The sequence below is a fragment of the Muntiacus reevesi genome, chromosome 2, assembly GCF_963930625.1.
Source record: "Muntiacus reevesi chromosome 2, mMunRee1.1, whole genome shotgun sequence".
In the NCBI taxonomy this organism is placed as follows: domain Eukaryota; kingdom Metazoa; phylum Chordata; class Mammalia; order Artiodactyla; family Cervidae; genus Muntiacus; species Muntiacus reevesi.
The window spans coordinates 205,439,502-205,462,194 of NC_089250.1; the positions used below are offsets into that span (position 1 = coordinate 205,439,502).

The following is a 22,693-nucleotide window of genomic DNA, read 5'->3' on the forward strand; positions in this document are numbered from 1 at the left end:
CCTGCGACGGCTCCTCCTCCTCCTCCTCCTCCTTCTCGTTCTCCTGTCTCTGCTTCTGCTCCCTGCCTCCTGCCTCGGTTCGGGAGGCCGGAGTCTGGGGGCGCCGGGGGGGCACCGGGGCCACTGGCTGGGGCCCGCGGGCGGGGGCGGGGTCGGGGGCGGCGGGCTGAGGGCTGGGCAGAGGCAGGGGCCTGGGCCGGGCTCGGCTCTGCCGGGGCTGCGGTGGCGATGCGGCTGCGGCACAGGCTCGGATGGAGGGATGCGGGAGAGCTGGAGCGCGGGGGAGGGGGGCGGAGGGAGGTAAGGAGGAAGGGAGGGAGGGGGGGAACCAGGAGGGGGCGGGGAGCAGGGGGCATGCGCAGCGCCGGGGGCTGGGGGCGCCTGGGGGTTGTAGTCCGGGGAGGGGGACCCTGGAGGGAGGGAGACGGGAGAGGCCTAGAGGGGGGTGGGGAAGGGCAGAGCCACAGAAGCAGGGAGGGATGCGGAGAGGCAGGAGATGCGGCTGGAGGCGCAGAGATGCTGGTGTGGGGTGGGGGTGGCGGTTGGAATGGCAGAAAGAAGGGGTCAGGGAATGAATTAGGGAACATCCTGGGGAGCAGTGCTGTGGATGCCTTTACATCAAGAGATGTAGATAGATTTTATATTTTGTGTTTGGGAGTATCCCTTGAGTCTGTGCACGACCACCTCTGTGTGTGTCCCTGCGGGGAGCTTTCTGGACACTAGAAATAGCGAAAGTGACCCTCTAGGTGGCTTTTGTGATGCAAGAAATCAGCCAAGCTTAGCTGAGAAGGACATGGGGCTTGTTTTTCTTTTTTTGCACGACCTTCCCCACTCTAAGTGTGAGAGTCCCCAGACAGCGTGGGTCTCAGAGCTCTGCTTGTCTACCTCCAGGGACAGGGAGCTCACCACCTCCGGAGACCTGCCATATCTTTAGGTGGCTCCGTCAAAACAAAATTGGTGCTTGTTGGGAGGGGATTTCTGGTAACCCCAAGGGTCCAAGAACCCAGTCCTGTTCATTCATGGCCACCTTTCCTCTCTCCATCTTCACGTCTTAACATTACATCAACTTCTCTACCCCTGCAATGGGGCCTTGGCCACCAAAAGGCCTCAAACCTGCTTTTTCAAAGGTCCCCAGTGACCTCCTCAATGCCAGATCCATCAGTTGCTCACCAGGCTTTATCCTCCGTGATCTTTCAGCGATGCATGACCCCGAGCACCCCTCTCTTCTTGACACCCTGCCCTCCTTGGCTCCCACCTGCCTCCTGCCTTCCACGCCTTCCCCTCCAAACTCTGGAGGTTGTTTCCCAGCCTCCATCCAGACCCCCAGCTTCTTCCACCTCCCCTCAGCAGCAGGATTTCCTGGGCCTCCGCCCAGGGTCTCCTCTTTCTTTACCCCCTCACCTCCCCAGGTTCAGCCACGCCGACATGACTACAATATCCACGCTATACCTGCATGCCAGGTCCTCAGGGCAGCACCTACTATGTGCCTGAGCACCGAGTGAACACCAAGACCAGGAACCAAAACTGCAGTCTCAGATGTGGGCATCCGTAACTATTGTGAGTGAGGCCAGGGCTTTGGCACTGACCACTAAGACTGGGGCGGCCCCCCCTTCTCCCAGTGAGCCCCTTCCTGTGCTCGCCATCAGAGAGGGCATCTCTGTCCGTCAGTCCCTCAAAGCAGATAAAAAGCCTCTTCTTGGCTCCCTCCCCCATCCAAAGAATGCTGCCATGTTCCAAGCATCTGCCAAGTCCCTGGTGTGTCCACATCAGAAAGCAGGCTTGAAATGCTTACATAACAGCAAAGGGCAGGGCTGGGGCTCTTGCCTGCAACTTTTTTATTTTAAAATTTTATTTTCTGCCTACATGCCACATACGGAATCTTAGCTCCCCAACCAGGGATTGAACTCCCACCCCCTGCTTTGGAAGTATTGCTTTGTTAATGTTGTTAACATTAACAGAGTTTAATGGTCCAGGGTTTAAACCGCTGGACTATCAGGTAAGTCTTTGCCTGCACCTTTTTTTTTTTCTTTTTTAAAATTTTATTTATTTATTTATTTATTTTTTATTTTTCAGTGGGTTTTGTCATACATTGATATGAATCAGCCATAGAGTTACACGTATTCCCCATCCCGGTCCCCCATCCCACCTCCCCCTCCACCCGATTCCTCTGGGTCTTCCCAGCCCACCAGGCCCGAGCACTTGACTCATGCATCCCACCTGGGCTGGTGGTCTGTTTCACCACAGATAATATACATGTTGTTCTTTCGAAACATCCCACCCTCACCTTCTCCCACAGAGTTCAAAAGTCTGTTCTGTACTTCTGCGTCTCTTCTTCTGCCCTGCATATAGGGCCATCGTTACCATCTTTCTAAATTCCGTATATATGTGTTAGTATACTGTAATGATCTTTATCTTTCTGGCTTACTTCACTCTGTATAATGGGCTCCAGTTTCATCCATCTCATTAGAACTGATTCAAATGAATTCTTTTTAACGGCTGAGTAATATTCCATGGTGTATATGTACCACAGCTTCCTTATCCATTCGTCTGCTGATGGGCATCTAGGTTGCTTCCATGTCCTGGCTATTATAAACAGTGCTGCGATGAACATTGAGGTGCACGTGTCTCTTTCAGATCTGGATTCCTCGGTGTGTATGCCCAGAAGTGGTATTGCTGGGTCATATGGTAGTTCTATTTCCAGTTTTTTAAGAAATCTCCACACTGTTTTCCATAGTGGCTGTACTAGTTTGCATTCCCACCAACAGTGTAAGAGGGTTCCTGCACCTTTTGATGACAAAGCCCATTCCTGTAAAACCACAAGACTCCATCCCCTCCCTCCACTGTCACATCCAGAGCTGTCTCCTGGATTCCGTCCATCCCCACCACCCTTGTCAGTCTAGGCCTTCACTGGCTTTTATCTGGACCATCAGAACAGCCTCCTCTTGGGGACTTGCCTGGTGGTCCAGTGGTTAGGACTCAACACTTTCACTGCCAGGGATCAGGGTTCAATCTCTGGTCAGGGAACTAAGACTACGTAAATTGGGCAAAGTGAACATGAAAGTCGTTCAGTCGTGTCCGATTCTTTGCGATCCCATGGACTATACAGTCCATGGAATTTTCCAGGCAAGAATACTGGAGGAGGTAGCTTTTCCCTTCTCCAGGGGATCTTCCCAACCCAGGGAACAAACCCAGGTCTCCCACATTGCGGGTGAATTCTTTACCAGATGAGCTACCAGGGAAGTGTAAACCCATGCAGCGTGACCAAAAAAAGAACACCCTTCTTTCTGCTCTTCCCACCTGCAACCCTCTCCCTTCACATCCTCAGATGCTAATGCTCCCCAAATAAATGAGATAATGTCAATCCCCAACATTAACAAAGTCAATGCCCCCCCCACAGCTTCCCGGATTGTGCTCAATAGCTGCTGTCTCATTTGGTCCCCATCCCACAACCTCATCTCTCCCATTACTTCCTTCCCTGCTGCATGGACCCCCGGCCTTAATGACACCAAGGACTCCAGACACCTTGGCATCTTTGGCTGTGTGGCTTCCCCTGCCAGGTATGCTGTTTTGTCCCTTCATTGATGGTCATCCTTCTCATCCTTCTCATTGATGGTCTCATCCTTCAAGACCCAGTTCCAGCCTCTCCCAGCCATCCAGACAGATAGCCTCACGAGGTGTGGGCCAAGTCTGCTTCCACCTTAGACCAGCCTGGGCCTGGCTCATTTCTGCTTCTCCCTAGCAATCAACATGCTGTGAGGCACAAGATACATGTTCACTAAAAACCTGAATGGAGAGATGAATGAATAGCATATTCCCTCATACCATTATCCCAGTATAAACACAATGGAAATAAGTTCCATGAGCAAGGATTTTTAAAATTGAAATATAACTGATACACAGTATAATTTATAGGTGTACACTATAGTGTTTCACAATTTTTAAAGGTTATATTCCATTTGTAGTCATTATAAAACATTGGCTATATTCCCTATGGTATATAATACATGCTCATAACTTAGTCATTTTATGCATAAAAGTTTGTATCTCTTAATCCTCTTCCCCTATATTGCTTCTCTCCTACCCTCTCCCCACTGTTAACTGCTAGTTTGTCCTCTGTATCTGTGACTTTGCTTCTTTTTTGTTATATTCACTAGTTTATGGTATTTTCTGGATTCTACATACAAGTGACATCATACAGTATTTATTTTTCTTTGTCTGACTTATTTTACTTAGCCTAATACCCTCCAAGTCCATTCATATCGTTGCAGGTGACAAATTTTTTTCTTTTTTATGGTTGAGTAGTATTCCATTGTGTGTGTGTGTGTGTGTGTGTGTGTGTGTGTGTGTGTGTACATCACACCTTCTTCATTTGTTCATTTGTTGATGTGCACTAAGGTTGCTTCTATATAACTGTAACTGTAATATAAAAATGCTGCTATTAACATTGGGGTGCATATATCTTTTTGAATTAGTTTTTCTTTCTTTTTTTTTTTTAGATACATACCAGGGAGTGGAATTGCTGGGTCATAAGGTAGTTCTATTTTTAGTTTTTTGAGACACCTCCATAATGTTTTCCTTAGTGGCTGCAACAATTTACATTCCTATAACGGTGTATGAGGATTCCCTTTTCTCCACATCCTTACCAACAGCTATCATTTATGTTCTTTTTGATGACAGTCATTCTGAGTGGTGTGAGATGATTTCTCATGGTGGTTTTGATTTGCATTTTCCCTGATGATTAATGGCATTGAGCACCTTTTCATGTATCTGTTGGTCATTTATGTATCCTTTTTGGAAAAATACCTACCTAGGTCTTCAAGGCAGGGATTTTTGCTTGTTTTGTCCATTGCTGGTTCTCTAATGACACTATGGCACCTAGCACATAGTAGGTGCTCAATAAATACTCATTAAATGAAAAAAAAAACCACCAGGGACTTTCTTGGCAGTCCAGTGGTTAAGACTCTGCACTTACAATGCAGCGGGTGTACAATGCAGGTTCGATCCCGGGTCGGAGAACTAAGATCTCACATGCTGTGTGCTGCAGTCAGAATTTTTAAAAATAAACTAAATATTGATTAAATGAGTGAATGCATGAAAGATACACAACTCAAACCTGGCTGCGGCTCTAAGGATGGACACAGGCACACACAATATGATGACAATGATAGTCTCCATCATGGGTCAGTGATTGTGACCTCAACATATCCATGATCACTTAGAGTCTACTCAATTACCCGGTGAGGTGGGTTGCCTGGACCACACATCAGCCTCTCTGCCTAAGTAGCCTTTCTAGAGCATCAGCATCACCAGGTCACCCCCTGCTATGAAAACCTCCCCAGTTCCCCATTGCTGATGAGATAAAATTCAGACTTCCTCACCTTACTTTCCACTTTAGCATCCCCCCATGTACCTGATTTCAGTCTCAAGCTAGTCCTCATGTCTCCCCACCTCTATACCTTTCTTCATGTTATTCCTGACTCTTGGAATACCCTTCCCTCTCCCATCCCTAGTTCTAATTCCTACTCTTCCTTCCACGTTTAGCTGCAGGAGTCTTTCTTGACCCTCCTGAAGCCGGAGAGCAGCTTGTTACATATACAGATGACCAGGTCTCTTCCTCGGAAATTCAGAGTCAGTAGATCTGGGTTTTTAGCACAGACCTCTGGCAATTCTTATTTTCAGTCAAGTTTGGGAACCATGGTATATCAGATAAGCAAGGTTAAGGCTAGGTTATGCTACACAACAAACATCTCCCAAATCTGAATGATATAATACAACAAAGGTTTATTTTTGCCATGGGCTTGAGTTACTTCCCAGAGCACCTGTCCTTCAAGGGAGACGCAGAGACTTATCAGCCCACTGGGCTCTGGGTACCTCATATTGAAGGACTCCATCTGATTAATCTCTGCCTCCCCATGGTACCTGGCATAGGACATAACGCACCTGCTTTCTCAGGAACAGAAGAAGAAATACCCATTTGACCTACTCATACATTAACCATTGTTAATTGAGACCCTGTTGTTTGTGCCAAGAGCTTCCTGGATAACTCAGTTGGTAAAGGATCCGCCTGCAATGTAGGAGACCCCAGTTCGATTCCTGGCTCAGGAAGATCCACTGGAGAAGGGATAGGCTACCCACTCCAGTATTCTTGGGCTTCCCTGTGGGGCAGCTGGTAAGGAATCCACCTGCAATGTGGGAGACCTGGATTCAGTCCCTGAGTTGGGAAGATCCCCTGGAAAAGGGAACAGCTACCCACTCCCATAGTCTGGCCTGGAGACTTCCATGGACTGTATGGTCTATGGGGTCGAAAAGAGTTGGACACGACTGAGAAACTTCCACTTTCACTGCTGTTGGTGCCAGGTCTGTGCTCTGTGGCTAAAGACAGAGGAGGGCAAAACAAACATCGACCTGTCCACGTGGAGCTGGTCACCTAATTTCTCTAAGCCCTATTTTCCAGATTTGTAAAATGGGCTCCAATCCTCACCTTTTAGGCACACCATGAGGATTTACTGAGAAAATGAGCGTGGAAGCCATTTGTAAATTTGAAAAATCTCAACTCAAGCAGATGTGGAAGAGCACTGTTATTCTGGTGTGTGCCCCTCCCTGTTCCTCCACCCCTTCAAATCCAGCGCTCAGGTTATATTCATTGCCCGCGTGCTGTCGCTTCAGTTGTGTCTGACTCTTTGCGACCCTATGGACTGGCTTTGCGACCCTCGCCAGGCTCCTCTGTCCATGGGATTCTCCAGGCAAGAACAGCGGAGTGGGTTGCCATGCTCTACTCTGGGAGAACTTTTCTACCCAGGGATCGAATCTGCATCTCCTGCACCTCCTGCATTGCAGGCGGATTCTTTACTGCTAAGCCACTGGGGAAGCCCTTATGTTCATTAGGCCTCGGGAATTTGGTCCACATGCTGTTTACACTACCTGTTCAAATCATTCTGAATCTGAAAGTGAATATAATGTTGATCACTTACATAGTCCTTATCGTGTGTCAAGCTAAGTTTAAGTGGCTTTGTTTTTAATTTTTTGGCTGCACTGTGCATCCCTGACCAAGGATCATACTCATGCTCCCTGCATTGGAAGTGTGGAGTGTTAACCACTGGGCCACCAGGAAAGTCCCTGTTTATGTGTCTCATATGTGTTAATTCATTTAATTGTCACGGATAACCATCTGGAGTTACTGTTAATATTGTTTCTATTTACAGATAAGGAAACTGAAGCAAAAAGTTTAAGTAACTTACTCGAGACAGGAGCAGGGATTCAATCCAAGCAGAAATTGTGGAGTATTGAAACATTCTTCTAATCAACTGGTCAGTGCCTCCCAGGGGGCTCTGTTTAGCCTTTCTCTCCATCAAAACCAGAGTCAACATCATCAGTAGAGACTAGAGCGTGGTACTGACTTTGTAGATGTATTTTGGGAGAACTGATGGCATTATAATATTGCTGCTGCTGCTGCTGCTAAATCGCTTCAGTCGTGTCTGACTCTGTGTGATCCCATAGACGGCAGCCCACTAGGCTCCCCCGTCCCTGGGATTCTCCAGGCAAGAGTACTGGACTGGGTTGCCATTGCCTTCTCCATTACAATATTGAGTCTCCTCCTATCCTGGTACATGTTATATCTAGCCATTAGTTTAGGATTTCTTTAAAGTCTTTCAATAAAATTAAAAAATTTTCTCTCATAAAGGCCCTTCATATATTCTTTTTTTTAAGGATTTTTTTGATGTGGACCATTTTTAAAGTCTCTATTGAATTTGTTACAATATTGCTTCTATTTCATGTTTTGGTTTTTGCTTCGAGGCATGTGGTCTCTGAGCTCCAAGACCAGGGATCGAACCCACATCCTCTGTTAAAGGCAAATTTTTAAACCACTGGACCGCCAGGGAAGTTCCAAGGCCATTAACATATTTTTAAAAGATTATTTTTAGGCATCATGTATTTCTGCAAATGGTGTTTTTACATTTCCTAACAGTTTGTTGCTATGATGTATAATGGCAGTTTATTTTAAGGTATTTCTCTTATTTCCTCCAACTTGCCTCCACATTCAGCCAGAGCCAGAGACTCAGGAGTGATGTAGGACCCTCCTCCTCTCTCACCTTCCCTTCAAATCTGATGGATTCTGTCTTTCTCTTTTTTAAATCTTTATTTTTATTTATTTATTTGCAGCACTGGGGTCCTAGTTGCAGCATGTGAGACCTAGTTCCCTGACCAGGGATCAAACCCAGCTCCGCTGCATTGGGAACCTGGAGTCTTGGCCACTGGGCCACCAGGGAAGTCCCTCTGGATTCTGTCTCTTTAGTAAATGCTCCATTCCTATCTTCAGGCTTCAGTGTAGGCCTCACTATTTTGGGCCTGACTCATAACTGATCTCCCAATCAGCCTTCACACAGGGAGGGCTATAGTCAACACTTACTGTACCCTTTGCAGTTAGAAAAGGTGTCCCTTCCTCACAACACTCTACCTCCTTCTGTAAGATAATTATTGTAATAAATATTCCAATACTGAATACATGGTGTCTGCATGTTGCTAGCCCTTTCGTGGGGTACCTTGTGTAGTGTGTACTGGCAGTGTCATCTGTGATGGCCTTACACCTGGCCACCAGAGGATATCTCCATAAAATGAAAGTTTGATCATGGTATTCTATGATGGGCTGGATTTCTGTGTCCCACTACTCCCCAGATTCATATGTTGAAGCCCTAATTCCTAATGTAATGATAGCAGGAGGTGAGGCCTTTGGGAGGTAAGCAGATTTAGATCAGGTCATGAGAGTGGATCCTATGATAGGATTAGTGACCTTATAAGAAAAGGAAGAGACAGCAGAACTTTCTGTTTCTGCCACATGAAGATACAGTGAGGACAAGCCAGGAAGAGAGCCCTTACCAAGGACTGAATCTGTTGGCACCTTGACCGTGGACTTTCGAGCCTCCACAGCTGTCAGAAATATCTATTGTTTAAGCCACTGAGTACATGGTACTTTGTTGGAGCAGCCCAAGCTAATAAGACATATTCCTTTGCTTAAAATTACTCACAGGTTGGAGAAGGAAATGGCAACCCACGCCAGTATTCTTGCCTGGAGAATCCCATGGACGGAGGAGCCTGGTGGGCTACAGTCCACGGGGTCGCAGAGTCGGATATGACTGAGCGACTTCACTTTCACTTTCACTTTCAACCCTCAGCTGAGAAGACTTTCAGCTCTAGTGTTTGCTATTGATTGTTTTCTTGAGTTCTCAAAGACCTGTGACCATATTTTTTTAAGTTGCCTGTTTTCTAATTGCATCACTTTACACACTTGTCTAATAATATGTGGTATTTAGAATGCCTTCTTAATTATTTCGAGCAGCCATTGCCTGTATTTTCTTAGCACCTCCTTGGTTTTCTTATGTGAACTCATCTGACAGGGAAATGCAGCTTTGTCGTTTGCCCTCTCTGCATACTGGACCGTCTGAGTCAGTGTTCTAACTAAGGTCTCTGAGCTACTGCTCTACCAGACTCAGTAGTTATGTGCTTCAGGAATTTTTCGGTAGAATTGGTCCTATTAGGAGACTCTTGGTGTCACCTTTGTTATCTTAAAAGCTGGTCGCTTCGCTGAGGCTCTTAATTTTTTGAAAACTTGATTCTATTTCAGCTGAAAATTGGCAAGGCTATTTAAAAAATTGATGGAATCCATTTAAGAAATTGAAAAGTAATCGCAAACAACATTGGGTAGTTGTGACTTTCAGTTCTGTATCAGTTGAATTTTTGTGCTCTTTTCCCTGTGTACGTGGTGGTTCTATTTTTCTCCAATAAAACTTTCTATTTAAAAAAAAAATTACTCACAGGTATCCCTTTACCATTCTTTCTTTGATATAATTATTTAAAATAAATGATACTTTCACATGGTTCAAAACTCTAAATTATATCAAAGTTTTACTATAAAAATTCTTACTCTAACAATTGTACTCACCACCCACAGGAGCCACTGTTTTTGGTTTACACAACATTCCAAGATTTCTTTATGAGGTTACAGGAAAAATACCTACAGGCACATGCACACACACACACACACACACACACACACACACACACACACACACTTTTTCTCTTATACAACAGTAGCATGATACATTCATTATAACATTTTAACTAAAAGCATGTTTTGAAACATTTTCACATTTATACATAATGAATGCCTTCATTCTTTTTGATGGCTGCATACCCAGTAATGGACAAGTTTCTGATGTGTTGCAAACAATACCCAGTGAATAGTATTGATGTATGTATGTGTTATTTCACACATATGCAGATCTGGTGACTTAAAATTCCATTTCCTCACCCTTTGCAGCCCTTATGGACTTATAACTTGCTTTGACTAATAGAATATGGTGCAAGTAGTGTGCAGCTTCTGAGCAAGGCCTCAAGAGACCTTGCAGCTTCTCCTCCCACCCTCTTGGAATGCTGAGGCTACTATACTCTGAAGAAACCCAGGTTGAAATACCACAGAGAGAGTGTGTGTGGTTCAGCTGTGTTGGTCAACTGGATCATCAGAGCTTAGGTCCCAGACATGTAAATGTGAGAAAGGTCATCATGGGCCACCTAACTCCAGCCAAGGTACAAGTTGATTGTTGCTACCTGAATAAGATGAGACCAGCAGAAAAACCACCCAGCTGTCTTTAGAATCTGGAGAAACAATACATGCATTCAGAATTCAGAAACAGTATATGGGGACTTCCCTAGTGGTCCAGTGGCTAAGACTCTGCACTTCCAATGCAGGGGGCCCAGGTTTGATCCCTGGTCAGGGAATTACATCCCACATGACACAAAAAGAAGATTTTGCATGCCCCAATGAAGACCCTCCACAGCCAAATAAACAAATATTAAAAAAAAAGAAACAGTATATGCACTCAGAATTTTGACACATATGGTCTAGGTTGTATCATTTTGCAGGCCCCATGAACAAGTGAAAGTCCCTGTTTCCCCACAGTTTTGCCAAAAGACTGAGTTGCCAAACATGAACTTTGTTAGACTTCCCTGGTGGTCCAGTGGTTAAGACTCTGTGCTTCCTCTGCAGGGGGCATGGGTTCCATTCCTGGTTAGGGAACTAGGATCCCACAAACTTTGGCATTCTGGCCAAAAAAGAAAAGAAAATGTTGCTAATGCAATATATCTCAGTATTATCTTAATTTTCACTTCTCTTACATACAAAAATGAACATCTGCCTATTTAAGTCTTTATTGTCTTTTTTTGTGATCTGTCATGTTCTCTGGCCATTGTTTTTTATTGTTCTTTCTTATCACTACATGGAGCTCTTTAAATAGTAGGGAGATTAGCCCTTTGTGTATGATAAGAATTGCAAATATTATTTTCCCAATTTGTCTTTTGATTGTGCTTTCATTTTTTTGCCATGAAAACTTTTTCATGCAGACAAATATACTAATCTTCTATTTTACATTTTCTGATTTTTTAATATCCATTGTGGCTCAGCTGGTAAAGAATCTGCCTGCAATGTGGGAGACCTGGGTTCGATCCCTGGGTTGGGAAGATCCCCTGAGGAAGGGAAAGGCTACCCATTCCAGTATTCTGGCCTGGAGAATTCCATGGACTGTATAGTCCATGAGGTCGAGAAGAGTTGGACACAACTGAGTGACTTTCACTTTCTAATGTGCTTTTATTTTTTAATTGAAGTTTGATTTACAATGTTGTGTTAGTTTTAGCTGTACAACAAAGTGATTCAATTATACATGTATATGTCTGTTTTTTCCAGATTCTCTTTCCTTATAGGTTATTATAAACTATTGAGTGTAGTTTCTGAATTTTGAGCTGTAGTTAGGAAGGTCTTTCTCATTATGAGTTATAAAGAATTTTGTCCATTTTTTTTCTAGCATTTTTATGGGGGTTATCCAAACCAGCTGTGTGATGCATCACCTTCAGAATGAAGTTCCAGGCCAAGGTTATGGCACAGGTGACCTGGTGTCATCCACACGGAAAGAAAATAGGAAGAACAAGAAGTTAACTTAGGAGATTCTCGGGGGAGACGATGCGTGGTGTTTGGAACATGGTGAGTTTAAGACATTCATGGAACTCCAGGAGGGGATGTCCAGAAGGCAAGTGGATTCAGAGTTCTAGAGCTTCGGAGAAAATTGGGGGCTGGAGATATGGATTTGGGAGCCAAATATGTATGTTGATTAAAGCCATGAGAGACAAGAGGTTCCCAGGTGGCACTCGAGGGCATGATCAAGGTCAGGCTCAGGACACATCATGAGGAGAGAGTGGTGGGGGCTTCATCTCTGTAGCCCTTGGGGTTTCAGCACAAAACCAGCCTCAGAGACATTTGAGGATGCACAGAAGCCCTTTATGTGACCCATGCATGGATATATTTGGTTCTCGGTGTGTATGTGTACTTAGTCTTTTAGTCATGTCCAACTTTTTGCAACCCCATGGACTGTAGCCCGCCAGGCTCCTCTGTCCATGGAATATTCCCAGCAAGAACACTGAACCGGGTAATCATATCCTTCTCCAGGGAATCTTCCCAACCCAGGGATTGAACCCAGGTCTCCTGCATTGCAGGCAGAGTTTTTACTATCTGAGCCACCAGGAAAGCCCTTGGCTCTTGGGAAGACAGCAAACAGGGAATGAGAGGAGGACCAACAACCTCCCCAGCAGCCTGTTCCCACCCAACAGATGTGGAAGAGAGACCCTATGATGGGGGAAGGGAAGAGACTCGTTTTGCCATTGGCCCCCACCTCGCCACCAGATGATCCAACGTAGAGCATTAATAGGTGGCAGCAAGTCCCCCAAGGGTGAGTAGGACACAGGGAGCCACTCCTGGCTGGTGTTTTTCTTGGATCATGGTGTACTGGTTAAGAGCATGGAGTCTGGAGCTTCCTCTCTGGTTCCAAATCCTGGCTCTCATATTTGCTAGTGTGTAACTCTGGGCAAGTTACTTACTGCCTCTGTGTCTTAGCCTCCTCCTCTGTAAAATGAGGACCGTAACATAGTACCAATCTCACAGAATGTACATAAGGATGAAATGAGTAAATTTTTATTGAGTACATATATCAGTGCCTGGCACACAGTAAATGCTAAGTAAATGTCAATTAAAAAGAAACTGGGCAGACTTCCCTGGTCGTCAAGTGGTTAAGAATCCACCTGCCATGAAGGGGACACAGGTTCAAACCCTAACTGGGGGCTTAAGAACCCACATGCTGGGGGGCAACTAAGCCCGCGTTGGGCAACTTCTAAGCCCGCAAACTCTGGAGCCCTCTAAACAACCAGACAAGAAGCCCAAATGCTACAACTAGAGAGTCCATGCACCACAACAGAAGATCCTCCATGACACAGCGAAGATCTCGAGTGCTGCAACTAGCACCCGATGCAGTCAAATAAATTAATTTAAAAAAACAAAAGAAGTTGGGAATTCCCTGGTGGTCCAGTGGTCAGGACTCTGTGCTTCACTGCCAAGGATCTGGATTCCATCCCTGGTTGAGGAACTAAGATACCTCAAGCTGCATGGTGTGGTTAAAAAAAAAAAAATCATTCCTTCACTAGTATTTATTAACCAGTTACAATGTTCCAGGCAGTGTTGCAGGTGCTGGAGACACGGCAGTGAATAATTAAGGTGAAAATCCCTGTCCTCTTGGAGCTTACATTCTAGTAGGGTGGAGAGGAGGGGTGGAGGCAGACAATAGATAACACAAATTAGCAAAATACATGGTATGTCAGGTCGAAGTGAAGACATGAGAGATGGGCAGGAGTTGGCAAGGATCTGGTGCACGGTGGGGCTCAGGAGATGAAAAGGGGAAGAAAGACTCTGGAGGAGGAGTAGCAGCAAGGAATCCCTGGCAGAGACACCCGGGCTGTTGATATCCTGTGATCTAGGAGAACTAATATTCTTCTCAGCTATTCTGAGACTCACTGAGTGACCTTGGGGCATCCTTCTATAGAAGGTGGGTTCCAAAAGGGCAAGGCATTCTTGTCTGCCCTGATATATCTCTGGCCCTAAAACAGTGTCTGGCCCATACAGTAAAAATTCACTGAATGAATGAATGTCTACAGGGTCAGGGTTAGGGAAGTGTCACCAACAGCCTGAAGCATAAAAGAGAGGACCAAGGAACCATAAGTTTCATCTTCAGTTATATGAGAGGCTAAGACTCTATCAACAAATATCTACTGAGGGCCTAACATGTACTGGGTTTCCCAGTTGGTTCAGTGGTAAAGAATCTGCCAAGGAAGGAGACACAAGAGATGCTTGGTTCAATCCCTGGGTTGGGAAGATCCTCTGGAGGAGGAAATGGCAACCCGATTTTGTATTCTTGCCTGGACAATTGTTATAGACAGAGGAGCCTGGTGGGCTACGGTTTGTGTGTGTTAGTCGCTCAGTCGTGTCCGACTCTTGTGACCCCATGGACTGTAGCCCACCAGGCTCCCCTGTCCACAGCCATGCCCTCACTTTAGCAACTCAGAGGCCACGATAATATGGCATATTTTCGTGGGCTCCAGAGGGTAGACCCCAGTGCAAGGTGGGGGTCTGGGGAGGGGGTTGTCTAAGTGACATGCTGCTCAATGTAACAGACTCTTTTCTCAGCGCGAGCTGCCCTGAAATGCCCTGCTCGACGGTGGTGAGTGCAGCGGGACTGCAGTGTTCAAGCCGGGCGCCAGGCAGCCGCCCACCTGCCAGAAACTGTGCCAGGAGTATGCGGGAGAAGAGAGTTCCGCCTCGGGTGAGGTCACTTCCCACCCCCAGATGCTCTGCCTACAAAACCCTGCAATTCTCTGACGCTGGATCTTATTCTTTTCTGAATTTCAAGGTCTTATGATGTTGACAGCTCCAAATTCTAAGTCGTCAGTCTGCCCACACTCGCGGACCCAAAAGAAAGAAAGCCGGATTCAGCCTGGGTCCTACCACCCACTGTCTCTGGGGACAGTCAGCGCCCCCTCCCCGCCTCGCGGGGGTTCTGAAGGGAGGTAACTTGGGCGCGGGGTGCCGAGGACGTCGTGGGGAGATAGGTGTTCCAGAGATGGGGTTGACAGGGCCGAGACACGTGACAGTCGAAGCGTCACTTTCTATGGTCTGAGAAGCTGGGACCAGGCAAGTCACGTGACGTGCGCGGGGGGGTTTGCACTATGGGGTGATGCGAGATGAGGGGCCTCTCAGATCACGTACCAATGACGCATTCCCACCCCTTTTGGCAACAAGATTTCCGCTGGAAGATGCGATAGTTCCGGCAAAGGGGGCGGGTTCTCACGTCCTGGCAATTTCGCTTCCGTTCGGGGCGCTGCGGCTTCCGACCTCGGCCTTTCCCTGGGGTGGGGAAGGGACGCGATCCGGCGCGCATGCTCCAGTCTTTCCAGAGGGGGCGGGGCCGAGGCTACAGGAGAGGGCGGGGGGGAAAGAAAAGGGAATTCCAACCTGTGGAATCTTGGGGGTCCCCGAGGTCGGCTCCTTCCCTTTGAAACTGAATGGTGCCAGGGACAGAGCCTCTAGCGACTCTTGGGGGGGGATTTGGGGTCTTCAGGGTGAGGGCGGAGGGGAGTGTCAGAGTGTGAGTTTGGTACGGGAGTTCCAAACTTAGAATCTTGAGGCCCGCCGGGCTCCGGCGCCGGCGAGAGGGATCTCGGGCCGCCATGCGGGACAGGACCCACGAGCTGAGGCAGGTGAGAATTTGGCGCAGCAGGGTTGGGGATGGGCGGACGGGATGGGGTCTGCCGGAATGCAGGACTCCTGGTCCTCGGGGCCGGGAGGGATGACTGTGGGCTAGGAAGGAAAGTCCCGGAAGCCCATGACTCTACTGGGGGAGAGCAGTAGCAAGGAAGTGATGCCAGTGACCCCGGCCCTGGCAGGGGGATGACAGTTCGGACGATGAAGACAAGGAGCGAGTCGCGCTGGTGGTACACCCGGGTACTGCACGGCTGGGGAGCCCGGACGATGAGTTCTTCCAGAAGGTAAGAGGCTGGAGTCTCGGTCTGGATTCACGAGGGGGCTGGAGGGCCCGAGGAGCAGAGCAGCCTGGAGCACCCCCCATATCTCCCTCAGCCTTCTCGGTCATACTCCCCAGGTTGGGACAATTCGGCAGACTATCGTCAAGCTAGAGAATAAAGTCCGAGAGTTGGAGAAGCAGCAGGTCACCATCCTGGCCACGCCCCTTCCCGAGGAGAGTGAGTGAAACCCCGGGTGCAGAACGCATGCTCAACCGGCGGGCTTGTGGGGGTTGTAGTTCCGCACAGGTGGTGGCCAGGGAGATTTGTTGAGGTAGAGGTTGCTATTTGGGCATCATGGCTTTCTCTTGTTTAGGCATGAAGCAGGACCTGCAGAACCTGCGCGACGAGATCAAACAGCTAGGGAGGGACATCCGCGCGCAGCTGAAGGGTGAGCTTCTAGGACATCAGCCAGATACTTTCCTCTGATCCTGCCCAACTCCTGGTATATCTGGGGAGTGTGTGGTCCAGAGAGGCCAGTGATATATATCGAGGTCACACAGCAGGCCAGCGTCTAGAATCTCCATCTCCTGGCTTCCAGTTCAAAGTTCTTTCCACAGCATATGCCTGCCTCTCAGGTTCCCCTATTTATAATGAAACCATTTCCAGTTGACCTTTGTCCAAGGCAGAGGTTAGTGTTGCCACCCCCACCTTCAGGTCATTATCTACATATAACTGTATAGTCCACATCCCAGGTTCTGCATGGGTGGATTCTTGCAACTGTGGTTTGTGTAGTACTGTAGTATGCATTTATTTTCTAAAAATTCAGGTATAAGTGGACCCACACAGTTGTGCAAGGATCATCTGTACTCCTACAATTCTTTCTGCCCAGTGTGTATTCTTTGGGCGGGAAGATGTGGGTTTTGTTAGGAACCATCTCCAAACATGTGGGAATTCTCTGATGTATTTATTGCAAAGAAAAATATACTTTTGCCTGTCAGAGGCTCAGAAGTAGTCATTTTATGATGAATTTTATTAAAAAAAAAAGAAAAAAGCCCTGTGGAGATATTGTACCTCTCTCTATTGTATGGCTGGGTGGCTGGGTCCCAGTCCCCAAATGAATTTCAGAAGCCAGAGGTCAAACCCCCTCCTCTACCAATACTCTTGTGTCTTTCCACAGCCATAGAGCCCCAGAAGGAGGAAGCTGATGAGAATTATAACTCCGTCAACACAAGAATGAGAAAAACCCAGGTGGGTTCATTATTCCCAGAAGTAGGACATTTTAGCAAGTGTTCAATAGATCATTAGATGGCAGATGTAAGAAGGCAGGGCTCTTGGAGATCATTAAATCCAACCTGATGATTTTCCAAATGAAGAAATTGAGGCTCAGAGATAAAAAAGGATTCACCCCAAGGTCAAGAACCCAGGTCTCCTGACTTCCAATCCATTATAACACCTTGCCTTCTTCTCCTCCATTCAGTGAGAAGTTGCTGAGACCCCAGACATGATCTGGGCTCGGCTGTAGGAGATATACTTTCTAGAAGCCAAGATGGGGAGTTAAGCTTGCATAGATGACAAAGACATTACTCAGGTAGGATTTGGTAGTTAATGGCTCTGCCCGGGAAGAAGAGGGTGCAGTCAAGTGACCGGGTGGTTCCCTACCCATGTGATAGGGACATCCTCTGCCCCAGGGACAGAATTCAAGAAGTCAGGAAGAGGAACTTCCCTGGTGGGGCAGGAGGGGCGGGGGGAGGGAAGGTCACTGAATCATCATCTTTTTTTTTTTTCTCATTTATTTTTATTAGTTGGAGGCTAATTACTTTACAGTATTGTAGTGGTTTTTGCCATGCATTGACATGAATCAGTCATAGATTTACATGTGTTCCCCATCCCGATCCCCGCTCCCACCTCCCTCCCCACCCAATCCCTCTGGGTCTTCCCAGTGCACCAGCCCCGAGCACTTGTCTCATGCATCCAACCTGGGCTGGTGATCTGTTTCACCTTGATAATATACATGTTTCGATGCTGTTCTCTCAAAACATCCCACCCTCGCCTTCTCCCACAGAGTCCAAAAGTCTGTTCTGTACATATGTGTCTCTTTTTCTGTTTTGCGTATAGGGTTATTGCTACCGTCTTTCCAAATTCCATATATATGCGTTAGTATACTGTAATGATCTTTATCTTTCTGGCTTACTTCACTCTGTATAATGGGCTGCAGTTTCATCCATCTCATTAGAACTGATTCAAATGAATTCTTTTTAATGGCTGAGTAATATTCCATAGTGTATATGTACCACAGCTTCCTTATCCATTCGTCTGCTGATGGGCATCTAGGTTGCTTCCATGTCCTGGCTATTATAAACAGTGCTGCGATGAACATTGGGGTGCACGTGTCTCTTTCAGATCTGGTTTCCTCGGTGTGTATGCCCAGAAATGGGATTGCTAGGTAATGTGGCAGTTCTATTTCAGAATCATCATCTTAATAAGGAGATTTGAGATGGTCTGAGCAGCGTCCTCTGGGTGCCCAGAGAGGCATGGTTTGGTGTTCTTGGAGATCAGAGTTGGAGTAGGTGGGCCCAGAACTCATCAAAGACCCCAGATTGAAGATTGAACAATTTGGGCATTTTTTTTTTTAAATGGAAGAGAAGGAAAGAGTAGCTTTATTACTTTGCCAAACAAAGGGGGAACACAGTAGGCTAGGGCCTCAAGAACTGCACCCCCTGCAATTTGGGCATCTTGAAAGGGTGCAGCTGAACCCAGGACAGCAGATGTGTTTTGGAGAAAGGAACTCCAAGGAATGAGCAGATTTTAGACATCAGGAAAATGGACAAGCAGGGAAGGCATTTCTGGGGGTAGGGGGTGGGGGGCTTGTGGTAGTCATTGTATGAGAGACTGAGTGCCCAGGTGGGCCTGCAAAATCTGGGCAATCAGCTGACCCCCAGGTATCCTGGCACACCTTTAGTATAAGCAGGGACGCTGGTGTTCAGCAAGCATTCCACTAATATTCTTTGAGGGCCTACTGTATGCCAGACCCTTTTCTAGCTGTTTAGGAAACAGCTGTCAACAAATGATCTCTTTCCTCATGCAGATTTCATTCCAGTAGGGAGAGACAGTCACCATAATAAATCAGTCAATTATTGTAGAACATAGAAGTATAAAGGGAAAAGAGAAGAGGGATTGAGACCAGTGGGAGAAGGCAGGTTCCAACAAGGTGGAGAAAACTTCTGAAGGTGACACTGGAACAAAGACTTCTAGGCTTCTGTGGGGCCTGAACATTCTGGGCTGAAGAAATGGCAACTGCAGAGGCCTGAGATGGGGCTGTGTACTGATCAGGGAGGAGTCAGGAGCCCACTGTGGTTGGAGGGAAGGAGTGAGGCAAACAGTTTGGGGAGGTAAGATGAAAGAGGGAATATGGGAAGGGGTGGGTCCTGTAGGGCCTTGTAGACCCTGGGAAGGGATTTGGCTTTTTTTTTTTTTTTTTTTTTTTTTTAGGGCTTTGGCTTTTATTTTGAGAGACCAGAGGAGCCTTTCAAGGAGGTCAAGGCCACAGGCACCTCTGAGCTCATGCTCTTTGCTCACTGTACCCAAGGGGATGCTGAGGCCCAGACCAGGCAGGGATCCTCCCAGGGGTCCCCAGCTTCTCTTCTCCCTCCTTAGCACGGGATCCTGTCCCAGCAATTCGTGGAACTCATCAACAAGTGCAACTCAATGCAGTCTGAATACCGGGAGAAGAACGTGGAGCGGATTCGGAGGCAGCTGAAGATCAGTGAGTTGTGGTGCCCGGCACATAGGGTCAGCTGACCCAACCGGCTCTGAGCCTAACCTTTCCCTTCACAGCAAATGCTGGAATGGTGTCTGACGAGGAGCTGGAGCAGATGCTGGACAGCGGGCAGAGTGAGGTGTTTGTGTCCAATGTGAGTGGTCGCCGCCAGCCTCTCTCTGCTGGGCCCCCCCGTCCTCTCTGAGTTCTGACCCCTTTTTATATTTATTTATTTATTTTTGGCTGTGCTGGGTCCTCATTGCTGTGCGGGCTTTTCTGTAGTTGCAGCGAGCAGGGGCTATTCTTCTGTTGCGGTGTGTGGACTTCTCCTTGCAGTGGCTTCTTTTGTGGAGCACAGGCGCTACAGCCCATGGGCTCAGACAGTTGTGGTTCTGAGTGGGTAGGAGGTGGACTCTAGAGCACAGGCATAGTAGTTGTGGTGCATGGGCCTAGCTGCTTCTCAGCAGGTGGGATCTTCTCCGATCAGGGATCAAACTGGTGTCTCATGCATTAGCAGGCGGATTCTTTACCAGTGAGCCACCAGGGAAGCCCTCCTGGCCCTTTTTCATGGAGGGAATCCTCAGGCCCAGAAGGGAACATATTAACCTGCCTGGCATCCCTCATTAGGGCCTGGGCCCCAGTTCTAGGCCCAAGAGCTGCCCCGAAGCTGAACAGGAACTTCTAAACGTGCTGCTGATTTCTTTGTGACCTGTCCCATCGCTCCTGTCCACTCTGCAGATACTGAAGGACACACAAGTGACTCGACAGGCCCTAAATGAGATCTCGGCCCGGCACAGCGAGATCCAGCAGCTGGAGCGCAGTATCCGTGAACTTCATGAGATTTTCACTTTTTTGGCCACTGAAGTGGAGATACAGGTGGGTGCCTGAGGCCGCTGGCTGGGCTCGATCCAGCCCCTAGATGTGAGAGCGTGTCATGACAGTCAGCCTGCCTCCACCCTTAGCCTCTTGCACCGAGGCTTTTGTTACCCTCCAGACTGGCCCTTAGTTCCATCCTTAGCTGTGTCCCCAGATTTCATCCTCCTCAGTAGCTACTCAGATGACTACTGCTCTATACCTTGTACCCCATCCCTTGAGCTGGAGCCCAGACCAGGTATGGCCCCCACCCTGCCTCCTCCTCCGGCAACAGAATCCATTCTTATACACCTAAGAGCTCTTCAGTTGCCCCCTAGAGGGGCCTGCCTCCTAAAATGTAGAAGGTTGGGGTAGGAGGTGGGATTCTTCCCCCGGCCCTTATCTCATGATAAGGGGAACTTCCAGCCCCATCTGGGAGGAGCTGACTCCAATGCCCTTCTGCAGCTGGGAGTCCTGGGGGAGAGATTTCACACGGTAGGAGTTCAGGATCTGAAGGCTGGTGGTACCGTGAGGAGGCAGCGACAGGGAGGGCTTCCCAGCAGCTCGGAGACAGGCCTAAAGAACAAGGGACTTCAGATAGATTTGCGAGGGGACAGAAGTTCACCCTCTGTGAAAACATATGAGCCATTCAAGGTGTTCGGCTCCTAGCCAGCACTGCGAGTAGAAATTGTATGGGGCGAGGGCGCAGGACAGAAGGGGGCATACGGTAGGAGGGAGCCTGGAAGCCATCCCCAGGCGTGGGGACTTCTGTCAGATGCGGTCCTGTCCCCACCTCTTCCTTAGTGCACCGTTTTCTGCCAGGAGTGTCCTTCAGTCCTCTGTGGTTGGGGTGGGCAGAGGAGCTGCTGGGCCTTCCGCCTCCAGTCATTCCTTCCTGCCTGAACCGCCTCCTCTTCCGAGCAGGGGGAGATGATCAACCGAATTGAGAAGAACATTCTGAGCTCAGCCGACTATGTGGAACGTGGGCAGGAGCATGTCAAGGTGGCCCTGGAGAACCAGAAGAAGGCGCGCAAGGTGAGCCTCCGCCCTTCCCCCTGCCAGCCCTCCCCCCTGGTTGGCCCTCCCTCCACTCCTGAGTTTCCCTGACCCCCACGCCCCCCACCCCGCTTCCTCTCCAACAGAAGAAAGTCTTTATTGCCATCTGTGTGTCCATCATTGTCCTCATTCTGGTGGTCATCATTGTCATCTCCATGTTGGTTTGACAGCGCCGCGTATTCTTGGTGAGATACCGTGGGCCTGCTCCCTGGCCTGCCCCATCCCCGACCCCAGCCTTTTCTCCTCCCCTCAGACCCTCTTCTCCCGCCTTCCCTTGCAGACACTAAGAGCACCAGGGACCCAGGGTCTGCCTTCTCTCCCAGCAGCTGAGGGTGGGCAGGACAGAGCCTCCAGCCAGACTCTTTCCTCACAGTGGCCTTGTGCAGAGGGGCAGACAGTTCTTCTGGGGTCGGCAGCCACTCATCCATGGGGGCCTCCCCCCCTGGGTCACAGTGCTTGGGGGCAGGCCTGCAGTGTCCTGTTTGGCAGGGACATGTGGTTTTGTAAGAAATTAAAGAAAAAAAAAAAGCTTGGAGATTCCCCTGTGCACGTGTGTCCTTGAAAAGTCTGGTCCAGGGCCATCAGGTATCCAGCCTCCCCACCTCCCAGCCACCCTGGGGGACAGACCCAGCCCAGGCAGACTCAAATCAGACTGTCTCAGGTGACCACGCCAGGCTGGCAGCACCCTTCTACTCTCCCATGAGAATGGGTGGGGCCTGGGGGAGGTGACACCCACATGTGGCTCAGTACTGTCCCTGGGGAAAGAACATTGTGAGGACCTAAGCCCAAAGCAGTGAGGCTGAGCCAGGCCAGGCTGGGACACAGGGATGCGTGTGTGGCATCTATGGGCATTCCTGAGGCCAAGAAGAAGAGGCACTGTGAAAAAGCAACAGAGTCTGTTACTTTGGATACAGTGGACAAGGAAGGGCCTGTCTCAGAGGTGGCTATATTTGAGTCCAGTGGGAAGCGAGGAGTCCAATGGCTGGTTATGGGAAGAATCAGTGAAGAGGTTGCCAGGCATAGGGTTCAACAGGCCAGGCCTTGTGCTCAGAAAAAAGCATTGCCTTTTTTTTTTTTTTTCTTTATTTATTTATTTAATTTACTTATTTTTTACTGTGCTGGGTCTTTGTTGCTGCGCTC

General features: G+C 48.1%; 1 protein-coding gene and 1 non-coding gene across 2 annotated transcripts; both read left to right on the top strand.

Annotated features, from left to right (window-relative positions):
- The first annotated feature begins 10,700 nt into the window (after nucleotides 1–10,700).
- On the top strand, nucleotides 10,701–10,773 carry TRNAG-UCC (transfer RNA glycine (anticodon UCC)). Its single transcript has one exon. It is a non-coding gene; the product is annotated as a tRNA-Gly (tRNA).
- Nucleotides 10,774–15,372: 4,599 nt separating this feature from the next.
- Nucleotides 15,373–22,085, top strand: STX4 (syntaxin 4). The gene is made up of 11 exons (XM_065920365.1): nucleotides 15,373–15,624; nucleotides 15,811–15,912; nucleotides 16,026–16,125; nucleotides 16,262–16,336; nucleotides 17,066–17,136; nucleotides 19,543–19,651; nucleotides 19,723–19,799; nucleotides 20,384–20,521; nucleotides 21,422–21,532; nucleotides 21,640–21,738; nucleotides 21,834–22,085. The coding sequence occupies exons 1-10, from the start codon at nucleotides 15,595–15,597 to the stop codon at nucleotides 21,718–21,720; spliced, it is 894 nt and encodes a 297-aa protein (XP_065776437.1). The 5' UTR covers nucleotides 15,373–15,594; the 3' UTR covers nucleotides 21,721–21,738; nucleotides 21,834–22,085.
- Nucleotides 22,086–22,693: the final 608 nt, after the last annotated feature.